The sequence below is a fragment of the Telmatherina bonti genome, assembly GCF_933228915.1.
Source record: "Telmatherina bonti genome assembly, chromosome: 17".
In the NCBI taxonomy this organism is placed as follows: domain Eukaryota; kingdom Metazoa; phylum Chordata; class Actinopteri; order Atheriniformes; family Telmatherinidae; genus Telmatherina; species Telmatherina bonti.
In genome coordinates this window covers 6,096,531-6,111,868 of record NC_136615.1, presented here as the reverse complement: position 1 = coordinate 6,111,868, position 15,338 = coordinate 6,096,531, and the positions used below count along the sequence as shown (strand labels likewise).

The 15,338-nt window shown below is 46.9% G+C and overlaps 1 protein-coding gene across 1 annotated transcript in view; it reads right to left on the bottom strand.

Moving 5' to 3' along the window:
• The window catches only part of LOC306767964 (synaptic vesicle glycoprotein 2C-like), a gene marked incomplete at both ends in the record, with an annotated part of 54,941 nt that overhangs the window by 12,634 nt on the left and 26,969 nt on the right, over positions 1–15,338 (bottom strand). The window contains 2 exons of the mRNA XM_079256147.1: positions 11,401–11,552; positions 14,348–14,528. Coding sequence (XP_079112273.1) covers positions 11,401–11,552; positions 14,348–14,528 — 333 coding nt within the window. The remainder of the gene's footprint in view (positions 1–11,400; positions 11,553–14,347; positions 14,529–15,338) is intronic.

Here is a 15,338-nt window from a genome sequence, read left to right as displayed (position 1 = left end):
TTTATGTATCCCTCCTGTCTTCATATGTCCCATCTGTCTTTATGTGTCCCATCTGTCTTTATGTGTCCCTCCTGTCTTCATATGTCCCATCTGTCTTTATGTGTCCCACCTGTCTTCATATGTCCCATCTGTCTTTATGTGTCCCTCCTGTCTTCATATGTCCCATCTGTCTTTATGTGTCCCTCCTGTCTTCATATGTCCCATCTGTCTTTATGTGTCCCTCCTGTCTTCATATGTCCCATCTGTCTTTATGTGTCCCTCCTGTCTTCATATGTCCCATCTGTCTTTATGTGTCCCACCTGTCTTCATGTGTCCCATCTGTCTTCATGTGTCCCACCTGTCTTCATGTGTCCCATCTGTCTTTATGTGTCCCATCTGTCTTTATGTGTCCCACCTGTCTTTATGTGTCCCTCCTGTCTTTATGTGTCCCTCCTGTCTTCATATGTCCCATCTGTCTTTATGTGTCCCACCTGTCTTTATGTGTCCCTCCTGTCTTCATATGTCCCACCTGTCTTCATGTGTCCCTCCTGTCTTCATATGTCCCATCTGTCTTTATGTGTCCCACCTGTCTTCCTGTGTCCCACCTGTCTTCATATGTCCCATCTGTCTTTATGTGTCCCACCTGTCTTTATGTGTCCCATCTGTCTTTATGTGTCCCATCTGTCTTTATGTGTCCAAACTGTATTCATATGTCCCACCTGTCTTTATGCATCCCATCTGTCTTTATGTGTCCAAACTGTCTTCATGTGTCCCACCTGTCTTCATATGTCCAAACTGTCTTCATGTGTCCCACCTGTCTTTATGTGTCCAAACTGTCTTCATGTGTCCCATCTGTCTTCATGTGTTTATTCTATGTTTATTTGTTCTATGTTTATTTATCCTATGTTTATGTCTCCTGTCTGTCTTCACGTCTCCGTTTTGTCCTGTCCCCGGATGGATGAAGGATCATTGTCTTCTGCAGACGTTGTCTCTCTGCAGCCGGTCTTGGTGGAGCAGCAGCATCACAGATCTTTTCATCACAGAAAGCTTTATCGCCGTCCTCCCTTGTTGCCATGGTGATGCGATGTCCAGATGTGACCAGCTGTGCTACCCAGTATGCTAAAAACTGTTACAGCTCCGTCTGTCCTCTTTGAAAAGTCTCTATGTTTGTTTTAACGTCAAACAGATTGATTCCTTCTCAACGTTGTCTCCTGGTCCCACTTGGGACTAAATGAACTTAGTGTCCAGTGGAGACGTGTCCTGACGTGTCCAGGAGCAGACTTCATTATTTCTGATCTGCCCTGAAAACAGAAAAAACACCTTCCTCTTTGTCTTCTCCCTTCGACCCTGTCCCGCCCCCCTTCACCCCTCTGCTCTGTACCTTTCCATTGTCCCCGACACAGGATACATAAATCAAGCGCACCCTCCTCCCCGGCCGTCCTCCTCATCTCTGCCTTTGCTCCTCTTTCCTCATTCAGGCTTCTGCAGCGGATTGATTTCATTTTAGTCATTTTGCTCTGACACACCTCCTCCGGTCTCCGTTCTGCTGCTGAGACTCACCGCATGACATTTCTTATACGAGCTGAACTTCATTTCTGCCTCGTATAAACGCCGGCAAGTTGACAAACATTCAGGTGTTTATTATGCAGATGTCTGCAGCAGGATTCTTACAGCTGCAGGTGGACAGATTTTTCAACAGCATTGTTTTTGTCTGTTTGCTTTTGCTCCTGGAGGTTCTGTCCACGTGTCCCTGATGAAGGATTACTGTGACTTTTGTCACATGAAAGAGATTTCTGACTAATTTCACCACCTGCTGGTTCCGGTGTGCTGACGGTTTGGTAGCAGAACAGCATGGCCTTTGGAGAACAGAAACCTGCTAATTCATCCATACTGAGGATGACACCTGCAGCAGGGAGTTTAGTTTGTTTTACTGTGTAATAATCACAGAGACATCTCCACATGTACATCCTCCACATGAACCACAGGTTGACACATGCAACGACTAGTGGTGGGATTTAAACGCAATAATTACAATTATTTACAGAAAACTGTGCATGTTGAAGAATGAAGGCATTAAATTGCAGAACGTCTGTCAGGCTCAGTTTCATGGTACAGCGTTTCCACTGATGCACACAGCAGGTTTCCACTAAAAGCTTGGCACTGTGCCGCTATTTTAAACGATTTTTCAGACCTCGCGACTCCATTTAAAGCAACTATCAACAAGTTTAGCGACTTCTGGTGATGTTGAAGACCTCTGGTGAGCAATGTGTCGTCTACTCTGTTACCAGCAGCGGCTGAAGCCTGAGCCCCTCCCCGAGAGCTGCACGATTCTGGATAAAATGAGAGAATTGAGATCACGATTCTCTCAGGATTTTTTTCCAATATAAATATTTATTGCACGTATTACCGGCACATCAACGTTGCAACAGCTGACACTGAACATAAAAACAATAAATGTCTCTCTTGTCGTCTCTTACACACACAACCTCTGAATCATTTTAATCGTAACATTTATGAACAATATTTTTCTGTGCATAAGGTGATGAGAGGTCGGTATGTTTCTTAGACTATAAACAGGAGGGTTGGACATGAATCTAGAAATTTCACACAACAGTCCTTTGGTTAAATTTGATATTCTGACATTTAACAATGGAGGACAAAAGTGATTTATGCAATGTGGGTCTAAAGGGATTCAGAATCTACTTTTTAAAAGTGAAAGTCTATTTCAATGGCAAAAGAAAAAAAAATACTTAAAAAAAAAAACAACAGAAAAGAGTTTATTCATAGTACTAAACATATCTAGGGTGGTTTTGACTCATCTTTTGTTTCTCCCACATTATTCCTCTCTCCTACAACGTCCATTACATTACACGCATATGGCCAATTATGCAAATTAGGCGATGACATCATTCAGCGACTTCTAGAACAGCCAATAGCTGCTTTCTTTACTTTGGACCAGCAAAGTGACCCAAAAGATACACTTTGGCAGAGTTACTTTGTTTTGTTGTTGTTTGTTTCCTGTAGTTTTCTTACTTTTGATTTGTTTTTAGTCAAAATAAAACATCAAGATATGTTGGCAAAAACAACTCTTTAAACTACAGACAGTTTAAACTGGACATTAACAATCTAAATGGACCGAACAGAGACAACAGAAATGATGTTAGTTTACATCCCACTCTGTAAGCCAGGCTGGGATCAGCACGTGCACTATTCATTGTGACTGTGCACGTGGACTTGTGCAGGCGTCCTCTCTGCTCCTCTGACCGGCTGGGAGTGCTTTATGATGGGGAGAGGCTCCCACCGCTCCTTCCTGACAGTCACTGCTAAACAATACGTGCTTCAAGTCAGTCGCCAAAACACCAGAAACGTCTCCAGTGACTCCAGTAACGTCTCCAGTAACTCCAGTAACGTCCCCAGTAACGTCTCCAGTAACTCCAGTAACGTCTCCAGTAACTCCAGTAACGTCTCCAGTAACTCCATTAACGTCTCCAGTAACGTCTCCAGTAACGTCTCCAGTAACTCCAGTAACGTCTCCAGTAACTCCAGTAACGTCTCCAGTAACTCCAGTAACGTCTCCAGTAACTCCAGTAACGTCTCCAGTAACTCCATTAACGTCTCCAGTAACGTCTCCAGTAACGTCTCCAGTAACGTCTCCAGTAACTCCAGTAACGTCTCCAGTAACTCCATTAACGTCTCCAGTAACTCCAGTAACGTCTCCAGTAACTCCAGTAAAAGTCGCACATTCATGGTGCATTCAGAGCAGGAGGTGATCACTTCTGAAGCCACAACACAGTCTGTTTACTGTCACGTTAATGTCTGTAGATGAAGCTGATGTGTCTTTGGGGAAGTTTTCTCAGTTTTGGTTTCCTGTTTGGTTTTGTAGTTTTTTCCTGTTCAGTCTCCTTGTTTCCTGTGAAGCCTTTGTTTCTCTTCATGGTTTTCACCTGGTCTCCTTGGGTTAATCCACTCCACCTGTTTCCTGTTTCCTGTTTTGCTTTCCAGGTATTTGTTTCAGTTTGGTTTGCTGGTTCATTGAGTTTGGTTCCTGGGTTTGAACTGATCAGCATGAAACTGTCTTGGACCTGCATCCCTGCCTGTTGTCTCTGCATTTGGGTCCTCATCTCACGGAAACATGGAAACATTAAAAGTACTGGAACATGTTGGAAACTGGAGCTGCTGGTTAAAGTACTTATACTGACATTTTAACTTCAGGTCTCTTCAGTTTTGGTCAGGGATATTTTTTAAATTTTTTTCTACTATTTTAATAGAAAACAGTAAACATGTTCATTTTAAATTGAATTAATTTTTTTTCAATTAAATTAAATTAAATTAAATTAAATGTAATGTATTTTTCCAGACATAATAGTTCCTAAGTTTACAGTGTCAGTTGTGCTTATTTTTCAATTGTCCACCAAAATCCATTTAAAATGAAAATTTTTGCCTTTTGGGTCAAATATTGTTTTTCAATTAAAATTAGATTATTTGAGATTAATTAATTAGTTACGTTAATTACAGAGCCGGGATTGGAGGTTCAATCAGTGGCCTTTCTGTGTGGAGTTTGCATGTTCTCCCCGTGTGTGTGTGGGTTCTCCAGCTTCCTCCCACCGTCCAAAGACATGATGTTGGTTAATTTGTTGCTCTAAATCACAGGTGTCAAACTCCAGTCCTCGAGGGCCGGTATCCTGCAGGTTTTTGTTGTCTCCATCCTCCAACACACCCGACCAACATACATAAATAGGTTGACGAGAAGCTGCTGGATCCATTTGATTTGAATCAGTTGTGTTGGTAGAGGGAAACAACAAAACCCTGCTGGACTGGAGTTTGACACCCCTGCTCTAAATAGTGTGTGTGGTGGTTTGTCTCTGTGTGTCCCTGTGATGGACTGGCGAGCTGTCCAGGGTGTACCCTGCCTCTCGCCTACAGACTGCTGGGATAGGCTCCAGCTTCCTTAAGACTCTTCAGCGGTTAGGATGATGAATAAATGAACATAGCCGTGATTAATTAGATTACATTTGTAAATCAAGTCCCACCCCCAGTGAAGACATGCGGATCACATGGTGGACGGGACGACAGACACACCCGGGAAATGTCCAACCTGTGGCGTCCTCTCTGGACAGAAACTGGTTTCTGGACTGGAGCAAACCATTTACGAGGCGTCTTCTGGAGAAAACTGGTTGTTTTGTACGTATCTGTACAAAAGCCTCCTGAATCATTGATGCATTTTGGTGTAAATAGTTGTTTATAAAGTTGTTGTTGACTAAACTTGTACACAACCGTTTAACATCAGCTTTTTTTCATTTACATTCTGAGTTATAAATATGCTTTATTAAACATGTTTGTGGTGTTTACACTAAAAAAAAGAAACATTTTTCCTGCTCAGATTGAAATTTCTTTGTATTTTAGGTCCAGTTCAGGGAATCCCCCACCCTGCAGCTTTTAGATGCAACCCTGCTCCAACACACCTGATGTCTGGTTAGCAGGCCTCTGCAGAGTTTCATGACATGCAGAGGAGTTCAGCCGTTTGATTCAGGTGTGTTGGAGAATAGATGCATCTAAACGTTGCAGGATGGTAGATCTCAAAACTGAACTAGGGTCCTCCGTGTTTCATCACCTTCCTTTTAACACCCAGTCAGCGTTTGGGACCGGAGGACCCTGATCGCTGAACCTTTGCACGTGGAATTCTTTCAGCTCCGGGTCTCTGAAGGAAGGCAGGTCTGGACTGCAGGCAGGTCTGGACTGCAGGCAGGTCTGGACCGCAGGCAGGTCTGGACTGCAGGCAGGTCTGGACTGCAGGCAGGTCTGGACCGCAGGCAGGTCTGGACTGCAGGCAGGTCTGGACTGCAGGCAGGTCTGGACCGCAGGCAGGTCTGGACTGCAGGCAGGTCTGGACTACAGGCAGGTCTGGACTACAGGCAGGTCTGGACTGCAGGCAGGTCTGGACTGCAGACAGGTCTGGACCGCAGGCAGGTCTGGACTACAGGCAGGTCTGGACTACAGGCAGGTCTGGACTGCAGGCAGGTCTGGACTGCAGGCAGGTCTGGACCGCAGGCAGGTCTGGACTGCAGGCAGGTCTGGACTGCAGGCAGGTCTGGACTGCAGGCAGGTCTGGACTACAGGCAGGTCTGGACTGCAGGCAGGTCTGGACTACAGGCAGGTCTGGACTGCAGGCAGGTCTGGACTACAGGCAGGTCTGGACTACAGGCAGGTCTGGACTGCAGGCAGGTCTGGACTGCAGACAGGTCTGGACCGCAGGCAGGTCTGGACTACAGGCAGGTCTGGACTACAGGCAGGTCTGGACTGCAGGCAGGTCTGGACTACAGGCAGGTCTGGACTACAGGCAGGTCTGGACTACAGGCAGGTCTGGACTGCAGGCAGGTCTGGACTGCAGACAGGTCTGGACCGCAGGCAGGTCTGGACTACAGGCAGGTCTGGACTACAGGCAGGTCTGGACTACAGGCAGGTCTGGACTGCAGGCAGGTCTGGACTACAGGCAGGTCTGGACTACAGGCAGGTCTGGACTACAGGCAGGTCTGGACTGCAGGCAGGTCTGGACTACAGGCAGGTCTGGACTACAGGCAGGTCTGGACTGCAGGCAGGTCTGGACCGCAGGCAGGTCTGGACTGCAGGCAGGTCTGGACTGCAGGCAGGTCTGGACTGCAGGCAGGTCTGGACTGCAGGCAGGTCTGGACTACAGGCAGGTCTGGACTGGCAGGTCTGGACTGCAGGCAGGTCTGGACCGCAGGCAGGTCTGGACCGCAGGCAGGTCTGGACCGCAGGCAGGTCTGGACCGCAGGCAGGTCTGGACTGCAGGCAGGTCTGGACCGCAGGCAGGTCTGAACCACAGGCAGGTCTGGACTGCAGGCAGGTCTGGACTACAGGCAGGTCTGGACTGCAGGCAGGTCTGGACTACAGGCAGGTCTGGACTGCAGGCAGGTCTGGACTGCAGGCAGGTCTGGACTGCAGGCAGGTCTGGACTACAGGCAGGTCTGGACTACAGGCAGGTCTGGACTGCAGGCAGGTCTGGACTACAGGCAGGTCTGGACTGCAGGCAGGTCTGGACCAGGTCTGGACTGCAGGCAGGTCTGGACTGCAGGCAGGTCTGGACTACAGGCAGGTCTGGACTACAGGCAGGTCTGGACCGCAGGCAGGTCTGGACTACAGGCAGGTCTGGACTACAGGCAGGTCTGGACTACAGGCAGGTCTGGACCGCAGGCAGGTCTGGACTGCAGGCAGGTCTGGACCACAGGCAGGTCTGGACCGCAGGCAGGTCTGGACCGCAGGCAGGTCTGGACTACAGGCAGGTCTGGACTACAGGCAGGTCTGGACTGCAGGCAGGTCTGGACTGCAGGCAGGTCTGGACCACAGGCAGGTCTGGACTGCAGGCAGGTCTGGACTACAGGCAGGTCTGGACTGCAGGCAGGTCTGGACTACAGGCAGGTCTGGACTGCAGGCAGGTCTGGACTGCAGGCAGGTCTGGACCACAGGCAGGTCTGGACTGCAGGCAGGTCTGGACTACAGGCAGGTCTGGACTACAGGCAGGTCTGGACTGCAGGCAGGTCTGGACTGCAGGCAGGTCTGGACTACAGGCAGGTCTGGACTGCAGGCAGGTCTGGACTACAGGCAGGTCTGGACTACAGGCAGGTCTGGACCGCAGGCAGGTCTGGACTGCAGGCAGGTCTGGACTGCAGGCAGGTCTGGACTGCAGGCAGGTCTGGACTACAGGCAGGTCTGGACTACAGGCAGGTCTGGACTACAGGCAGGTCTGGACCGCAGGCAGGTCTGGACCGCAGGCAGGTCTGGACTACAGGCAGGTCTGGACTACAGGCAGGTCTGGACTGCAGGCAGGTCTGGACTGCAGGCAGGTCTGGACTACAGGCAGGTCTGGACTACAGGCAGGTCTGGACTACAGGCAGGTCTGGACCGCAGGCAGGTCTGGACCGCAGGCAGGTCTGGACCGCAGGCAGGTCTGGACCACAGGCAGGTCTGGACCGCAGGCAGGTCTGGACTACAGGCAGGTCTGGACTACAGGCAGGTCTGGACTGCAGGCAGGTCTGGACTGCAGGCAGGTCTGGACCGCAGGCAGGTCTGGACTACAGGCAGGTCTGGACTACAGGCAGGTCTGGACTACAGGCAGGTCTGGACTGCAGGCAGGTCTGGACTGCAGGCAGGTCTGGACTACAGGCAGGTCTGGACTACAGGCAGGTCTGGACTACAGGCAGGTCTGGACTGCAGGCAGGTCTGGACCGCAGGCAGGTCTGGACTGCAGGCAGGTCTGGACTACAGGCAGGTCTGGACTACAGGCAGGTCTGGACTGCAGGCAGGTCAGTCCGGTACTCCCTCTCTTTGACTACGATGACACGCTGCTGCAACACTTGCCCAGGGTGGCTTCGCGTTAGCTCTGTTTCTAACGTACTAAACCTAAATAATAAAAATATGGTGATGGAAATACCGACATTAAGAAAAAACTCTTAAATATCACTAAAACATTTACGTTCTCATGAGGTCGTCTTTCAGATGTTGCAATCAAGAATTATCATGCATGAGTGGAAACAAAACATTTCTTTCACGTATATGTGTTCTTGTGCATGGCGTAGGCGTCATGTGACCAGTTTATTTCCAGTAAAGATGGCGCAGTTTGGAGCAAACCGCAGTGAAATGAGTTTTACAATCAATTAGAGGGAAATGAAGAAGGGTTTGGAAAAGCCAAAGCAAATCTTCTGCAGCAAATAGAAAACCCAGCAATAACGCTCCGTGGTACCTCGCACAAGTCCGATCCTCGGAAAATCTCGTCAGCTGGAAGAGATTTTACAAGAACTCTGGCTTCGTCGCTAAATACCGCTCAATGGAAACACCTGCAAATCGCGTTTGTAGTTGGTCAAAATTTTTCTAAATATTGCTTTTAAAGTACGGAATCCGGATTTGGATTGGCAGATATCAAAGTATCGACTCTGGAGTATCGATACATACGTCTCTCATCGGGACACATACACTGTGATTTAATAAATACTCACATTTGTTACTGAATTCTGTTAAATGTTAATCAACTGTGAGTTTCCAGCTCCAGCCTGGTTGTCATGGTGATGTTACTTAGGATGACAACCTAAACTTTCCATATAAGGAATATGATGTCATCAAAAGCCTGTGTGATGTCACCAGAATTTCCATGGAAACCAGACACATTTTAACATAAAAGAAGCATTCATGTAACACAGTTTTTGTCCTGTAGAGGAGCAGACGAGGGAGGACCCAACGCAGCCCAGCAGGTTTTACATAATCACATTACAAATTAACGGATTCTGAGACTAACGAAGACATTTTTTATCAATCGATGGAAGAACAGAAGATTATTCCAGAGCTGAACATGGAGCATCCCCAGAGCGAAGTTAATAACCATCTGCATGACGTGGAACGATCGCTGGTTTTCGAAGCTCTTCAAACGCTTCGTGACGAGTTTAAGACTTTGAAGCACCAAGAAGAGGATTTGGACCAGAAAACTGGAATTTTACAAAACATCACTGATTTACTGACAGCGAGGAATTTCTGTGACGAGTCACATTCAGGCATTAGATTCCCAAACGACATGTACGTTAACGTGTTGAAAAGCCTTTATGCCGACTGCTTGCACAGTTTCATGGTTTCAGCTCAGGCTTGGGCGGGAACAGAAATCAAATCTTGGTGGAAAACGCTGGATTTGTCCGTTTCCACCGACGGAGAGAATTCCATGTCCTCTTCATACTACGCAGAGAGAATTCGGTTCTTACAAGGCGTCGTCCACCAGCTGAAGGCAGAGCAACCTCTCAACAAGACGCCTGATCCTGGTGAAAACTTGTCCCGTACAGAACTGCAACATGTCGTTTTTGAGACCATGAAGAGGGTTCATCGGCTGGAACGTGACCACAAAGACCTCCAACGTCATTTCGCCACCATCGCTCTAAACTTTGCAGAGAATGAATTTAGATCTTTGGGAATATCTCCAGGTACCAAACCTGCAGCAGCTTCCGACGACAATGAACCAACATGTTGCATGAACGTCTCTGCGTGTGATCAACAAGATGGTTATGGTCTATCTGAGACATACGACACGAATGTCGTCTCGCAACACAAACCCACTGCTGGAACTGGAGATTTAATGACGACCACAGAACAACCGGAGGGACCAACATCTGCAGCAACATCTGGTCGGCCTTTTTTCAAGATCTTTAGGAAGAAGGTGTCCTCTTTGATTAAATATAAAAAAGATGAACAAATGATAGAAATCACAGCAAACAAAAGCACTCAGACAAGGGAGACGGTCTGCCAAGATGACCCATCACCCAACGATGATGGCTGCTCAACACAGGACGCTCCCAGAGAGAGCAAAGACAAAAACATCTAAACACGCCTTAAAAAAAACAGAACAACACAAAATGAAAGCAAGAGCCTGGAAAAGCAGCCTCACCATGAAACCGGAGGTGTAAAGGCATCCCAAGAAACAGGCAAGCAGAACTGTTGACGTTCGTTCTCGTTTAACACAACGGGATCGTGTGTCTCAACTTTTTACAGGTTCTTTTACAACCTTTTAAACTTGGCTTAAATAAACATCTTGTCTATGTTTATCCCTTTTGCAATCAATTTACACTGAAATTTACACTGGATTTTACACTTTGATTTGATTTACACGTCACAATGGTTGAAAAACACTGGATTAGACCACAGACTGCTTTTCCAGTCCGTACTGCAGTCGGCCAACATCCACACAAATACATTTACATGACAAACAAAAGCAGATGTGCAGATCTGTATCATATCAGAACTGCAGCTGATGCAACTTTAAAATGTAAGATTTTAAAGTTTTGCTGAAGCCAAAAACTGTTTCATGGTTTATATTTAGCTTGTTAGTTTCTGGTGCTCATGACAGTTGTTGTCTTTGTCCTCCCACTGGGGGGCCATGAGTTGTCCTGTGTTGGGTTTGGTCCAGGGGCAGCAGATGGTCAGGAAACTGTGGTTGGCTCGTGCATGTGTGTGTGTATGATAATATCTACATATATACATGTGTGCCACTCTCAGATGTGCTTTTCATTGTGACTGCGTACGGGGGGGGGTCGTGCAGGTGTCCGTTCTGCTCCTCTGACTGGATGCACCTGCAGCCGGAGCCGACTGCTTCAGGACGGAGAGGGGCTCCCGCTGCTCGTTGGGACAGTAACTGCAGTCAATATGTGACGTGAAAGCAATAACGTGCTTTCACGTCACATATTTCACGCTTTCAGTTGCCAAAACACCAGAAAAGTCTCCAATAACGGTAATAAAGTGTAAAACACCCTATGAAACCAGACTTTGAACTGTTTCAAAGCTGAAATATCAAAGTTAAAATAAAATGACGGAACAACTTTGCGTGTGTTTGGTTTTCATGTAAAGGTGGGTTGGACGTGAGCGTCCACTCACCGTAGTGTGGGATGATGGCCCACGCCATGGCTGAGGCGTAAATTCCTCCGATCATCCAGAACATACACAGCCAGCTCAGGTGCTCCCCTCGCTTCTCCCGGGCCAGAACCTCCGCAAAGTACGAGAACACAATCGGCACCGCTCCGCCAATCCTGCAAAAAGAGTTTGGTGTCTTTAGCTGTGCATCATCATGAGACGGATGAGTCTTCAGGTTCATGTTTACTATGAAGGAACATCAACATGCAGCAACTTTCGTTAAAAATGTCTTTGCATATAATGTGAGAAACGTCCGGTTTTATCCTGGTAAACTACATGTTTCAGAGAAACAGTTGCTTCCTTTAGTTGGTCTCCTTCAGATCAGTGCATCCTACTCCACCGCTCTCTGTGACATGATGGAAAACGTTGTGAAATGTGGCTTTTCACCTTCAAGAAGCTGCAGCAGAAAATGCTCCAAGTAACCGCCGTTAATTAGAAACGTAACTAGTATTGCTCTATAACCATCTTCACTGCTCAGCTGGACAATACGCTAAGTCCACTCAGTCAGCAGAAGAACATCTGTGTGATATATAAAACAAAATATTAGCTAGGAGTTGCTCTTTTCTTTTATCTTTTTCTTTTACCTTCATGACAACTTTGGTGGGAGTGAATTTTTTTTCGCCTAACTCGCCTGTTTAAAAGTAATTTAATCTCAAAATTCTGCATATTTATCCTTTTCATATTTATCCCTTTTCTGTATGTATATCCTTTTGATTGACAGGTACCCGATCTCCCGCTTCAAGTCAGAAGAACGTAGAACAACCGCGGTTTTTAGCCGGTTAACAACGTGACTTAGCTTTAGCCCGCTTACCTCCGTTAGCTGGTTAACTCCTGTTATCTCCGGGTTAGCTCTGTTAGCTCTTAGCTACAGAGAACTCAGAGTTCGTTTGATGTCAATCATCCACCATGACGCTCACAGCCCCCCTCTCAGCTCCACCTCTTTGCCCATGTTTGTATTTTTCAGACGAGACGACACGCATGACGCTGCCAAGATGGTGATGGTAGGAACCGCCCACCGAGCTTCAATTCAGCTCTTCAGAAACCTACGGGTGACGTCACGGAGGCTCCGCCCATATTTTTATATGACAACATTTGACAACAAATATATATATATATATATATATATATATATATATATATATATATATATATATATTTGTCAAATGTCTACTTCTGTGTCATTTCTTAGAGATTTTAAATATTTTGATATTTCACTGTTTTGTAACATGATTATGTAGCTGCTTAAAAATAAATTATCCACTATGCTGCATCTCTGCAGTTCTGACACTGTTGCTGCAAGTGGTGGTAGAAGTTTAAAAGTTTTCATCCTTTAAGATTGAAACATCAGCATTAAAAACAACTGCTAATGTAAGGTAGCTACAGCTAGCTCCTCCCAGGTTTAGCTTCACATACCTGTGAGCAGATCATCATGTCGTTGTTATATTCGGTTGAAAGATACGCAGGTCCTCCACTATCCATTTATAACTTGGACGAATGATAGTTCCTAAGAGGATCTGCTGGGTTGGCGCTCGTGTAAAGACCAATTTATGCTGAAAGACGGACGGACAGTTTCATATTCTTCTCCTGTGTCCGTTGCGTACGTAATATGGTCGTTTCAAGAAGCTTAGCGATGCGCCACTTGCTGCAGAAGACGGAGCTATACCGCCAGGAAAAGCCGGGGGCAGTGTGGAGTTGTATAGCTGACACACAACCAGAGAAGAAGAACAGGAACAGGAAGAACTGCCTAATAAAAAGGACAACCACGGCAATGTCAAAGACGCATAGAAGCATGAAGACGGTGACATATAACGGCGTTTGAAATGTACGTCCGTGTTTGCTTACATAAGGGAGCATAAATGGACCTTAAGGCTCATGATTGATCCAGATGTGAACTTGGGAACGTCTTGTTCTGTGTTTCATAAATAAAGATGGACTGATGGATTCCAACTATTAGCCTTCCAGTTCTCCCAGATTCTGCAGATCTGTTCATAGCTCTTTACGTCCAAACCACCTTTAGAGTAATACTCATCATTATCAGGATGTTTTATCTGATAGAGAGATGAGAAGTTCCTCACTGCATGTATGTACTGAGGAACATGAAGTCAGACGGCATGAAATTCAACACAGTGCACCAAGTCTGAATGTCACAGAAACACATTTCGCCTAAAATAAACCAAATAAAGGATGAAGGGATGGAATTAAACGGAAAGGAGGAACTTTGTGGTTGCAGTTTAAGCAGATGGAGCTTTGAATCTTCACCATTTGCTGAGATGACTTCTGTTTTCAGAGTTAATGAAGTAAAGAAAAGCTTAATGAAACAAGCAGCATCAAGTGAAACTGGCGACAGCGCTCAGAGCCACACTGGGTTTCTGTCAGCCTCCCTACGATGCCTCAGCAGGACAGATCTGCTGGTCGGGGCTCGGACGTGTCAGGAGGAAATCTGCCTCTGCAGGCCACAAACCAGAAAACCAGAATCCAACGCCTCTCTCCAGTAGTTCTGGTTTCAGCTGACGTCATCGGCTTGGGACGTACGGGTCCATCTCCTGCATGAGCCCATGTCAGACAAATGAGACGGGAGGCCGTGGCATCTGTGCAAGACGTGGGCAGCCAAGCAGATGACGCTGCGTTTAAGGAGCGCAGATGTTCATTTATTGTGCTTGGCTCATTTCTGCAAACGTTTCTGTTTTGCTTCGTCCCCCCCCCGCCGCAGCTGCCACCCTGCAGCCCACTCAGGAGACGAGGATGGGCTGATGGCAGGCAGTTAAAATAACCTCTTGTCATGTTTTAACTTTAGAAGAGGACAGATCCGCCTCAAAGGGGAATAAAAACCCTCAGAGGGGGCTTCACAATCCCAATTACATCCTGGATGGAGAGGAGAAAATGATGAAGAGAAAAGGTCAAAAGAACTCACCCAAAGCCAGACAGCATGCGGCAGAAGAGGAAGGTGCTGTAGCCTTGAACAAAGGAGGACAGGAAGGCGAAGAAGCCGTTGACCGACAGCGATATCAGCAGGCACTGTTTACGGCCCACCTTGTCTGAGAGGCCGCCCCAGAAAAAGGCTCCGAACATCATCCCCAGATACACGATGCTACCTGGAGAGGAGAAACCAGCAATAAAAACCCCTCCTGACAAATAAAGCCAACAGCAGCCTCCTGCCATGCATCGTGGATGGGAACTCGCACCTACACTGGTGGCACAGCAGGAATGTCAAACTGTGAGGGCGACAACCAACCAGATGTTTTTCATAGTTTAACCTTGGAGGGCAACTGTTGGTACGCTGCAGGATAACTTCCTGTAAAGTCTGCTTCTGGTCCAGAATTCTGCAACTTTTATAACTCAAAGAGCCATTTTCACCCTCAGTCCGGCATCTGTGTACAACTGCCCAGTTTATTCTGTTTTATTTATTCATTCATGCATTTTCCGAACCGCTTATTCCAATTCAGGGTCGCGGGGAAGCTGGAGCCCATCCCAGCTGGCTTTGGGCGACAGGCAGGGTACACCCTGGACAGCTCGCCAGTCCATCGCAGGGCCACACAGAGAGACGAACAACCACTCACGCTCACACTCACTCCTAGGGGCAATTTAGAGTGACCAATTAACCTATCATGCATGTGTTTGGATGGTGGGAGGAAGCCGGAGTACCCGGAGAGAACCCACGCATACACGGGGAGAACATGCAAACTCCACACAGAAAGGCCACTGACCAAACCAAGGATCAAACCAGTGACCTTCTTGCTGTGAGGCCACAGTGCTAACCACTGCGCCACCGTGCAGCCCTGTTTTATTTATTCTTCCTTTATTTATAATTTGTTTATTTTATCATTGTGTTTACACTTATCCATCCATCTATCTATCTATCTATCTATCTACAAATCTGTCTTTCTATCTTAAATTACTATTTT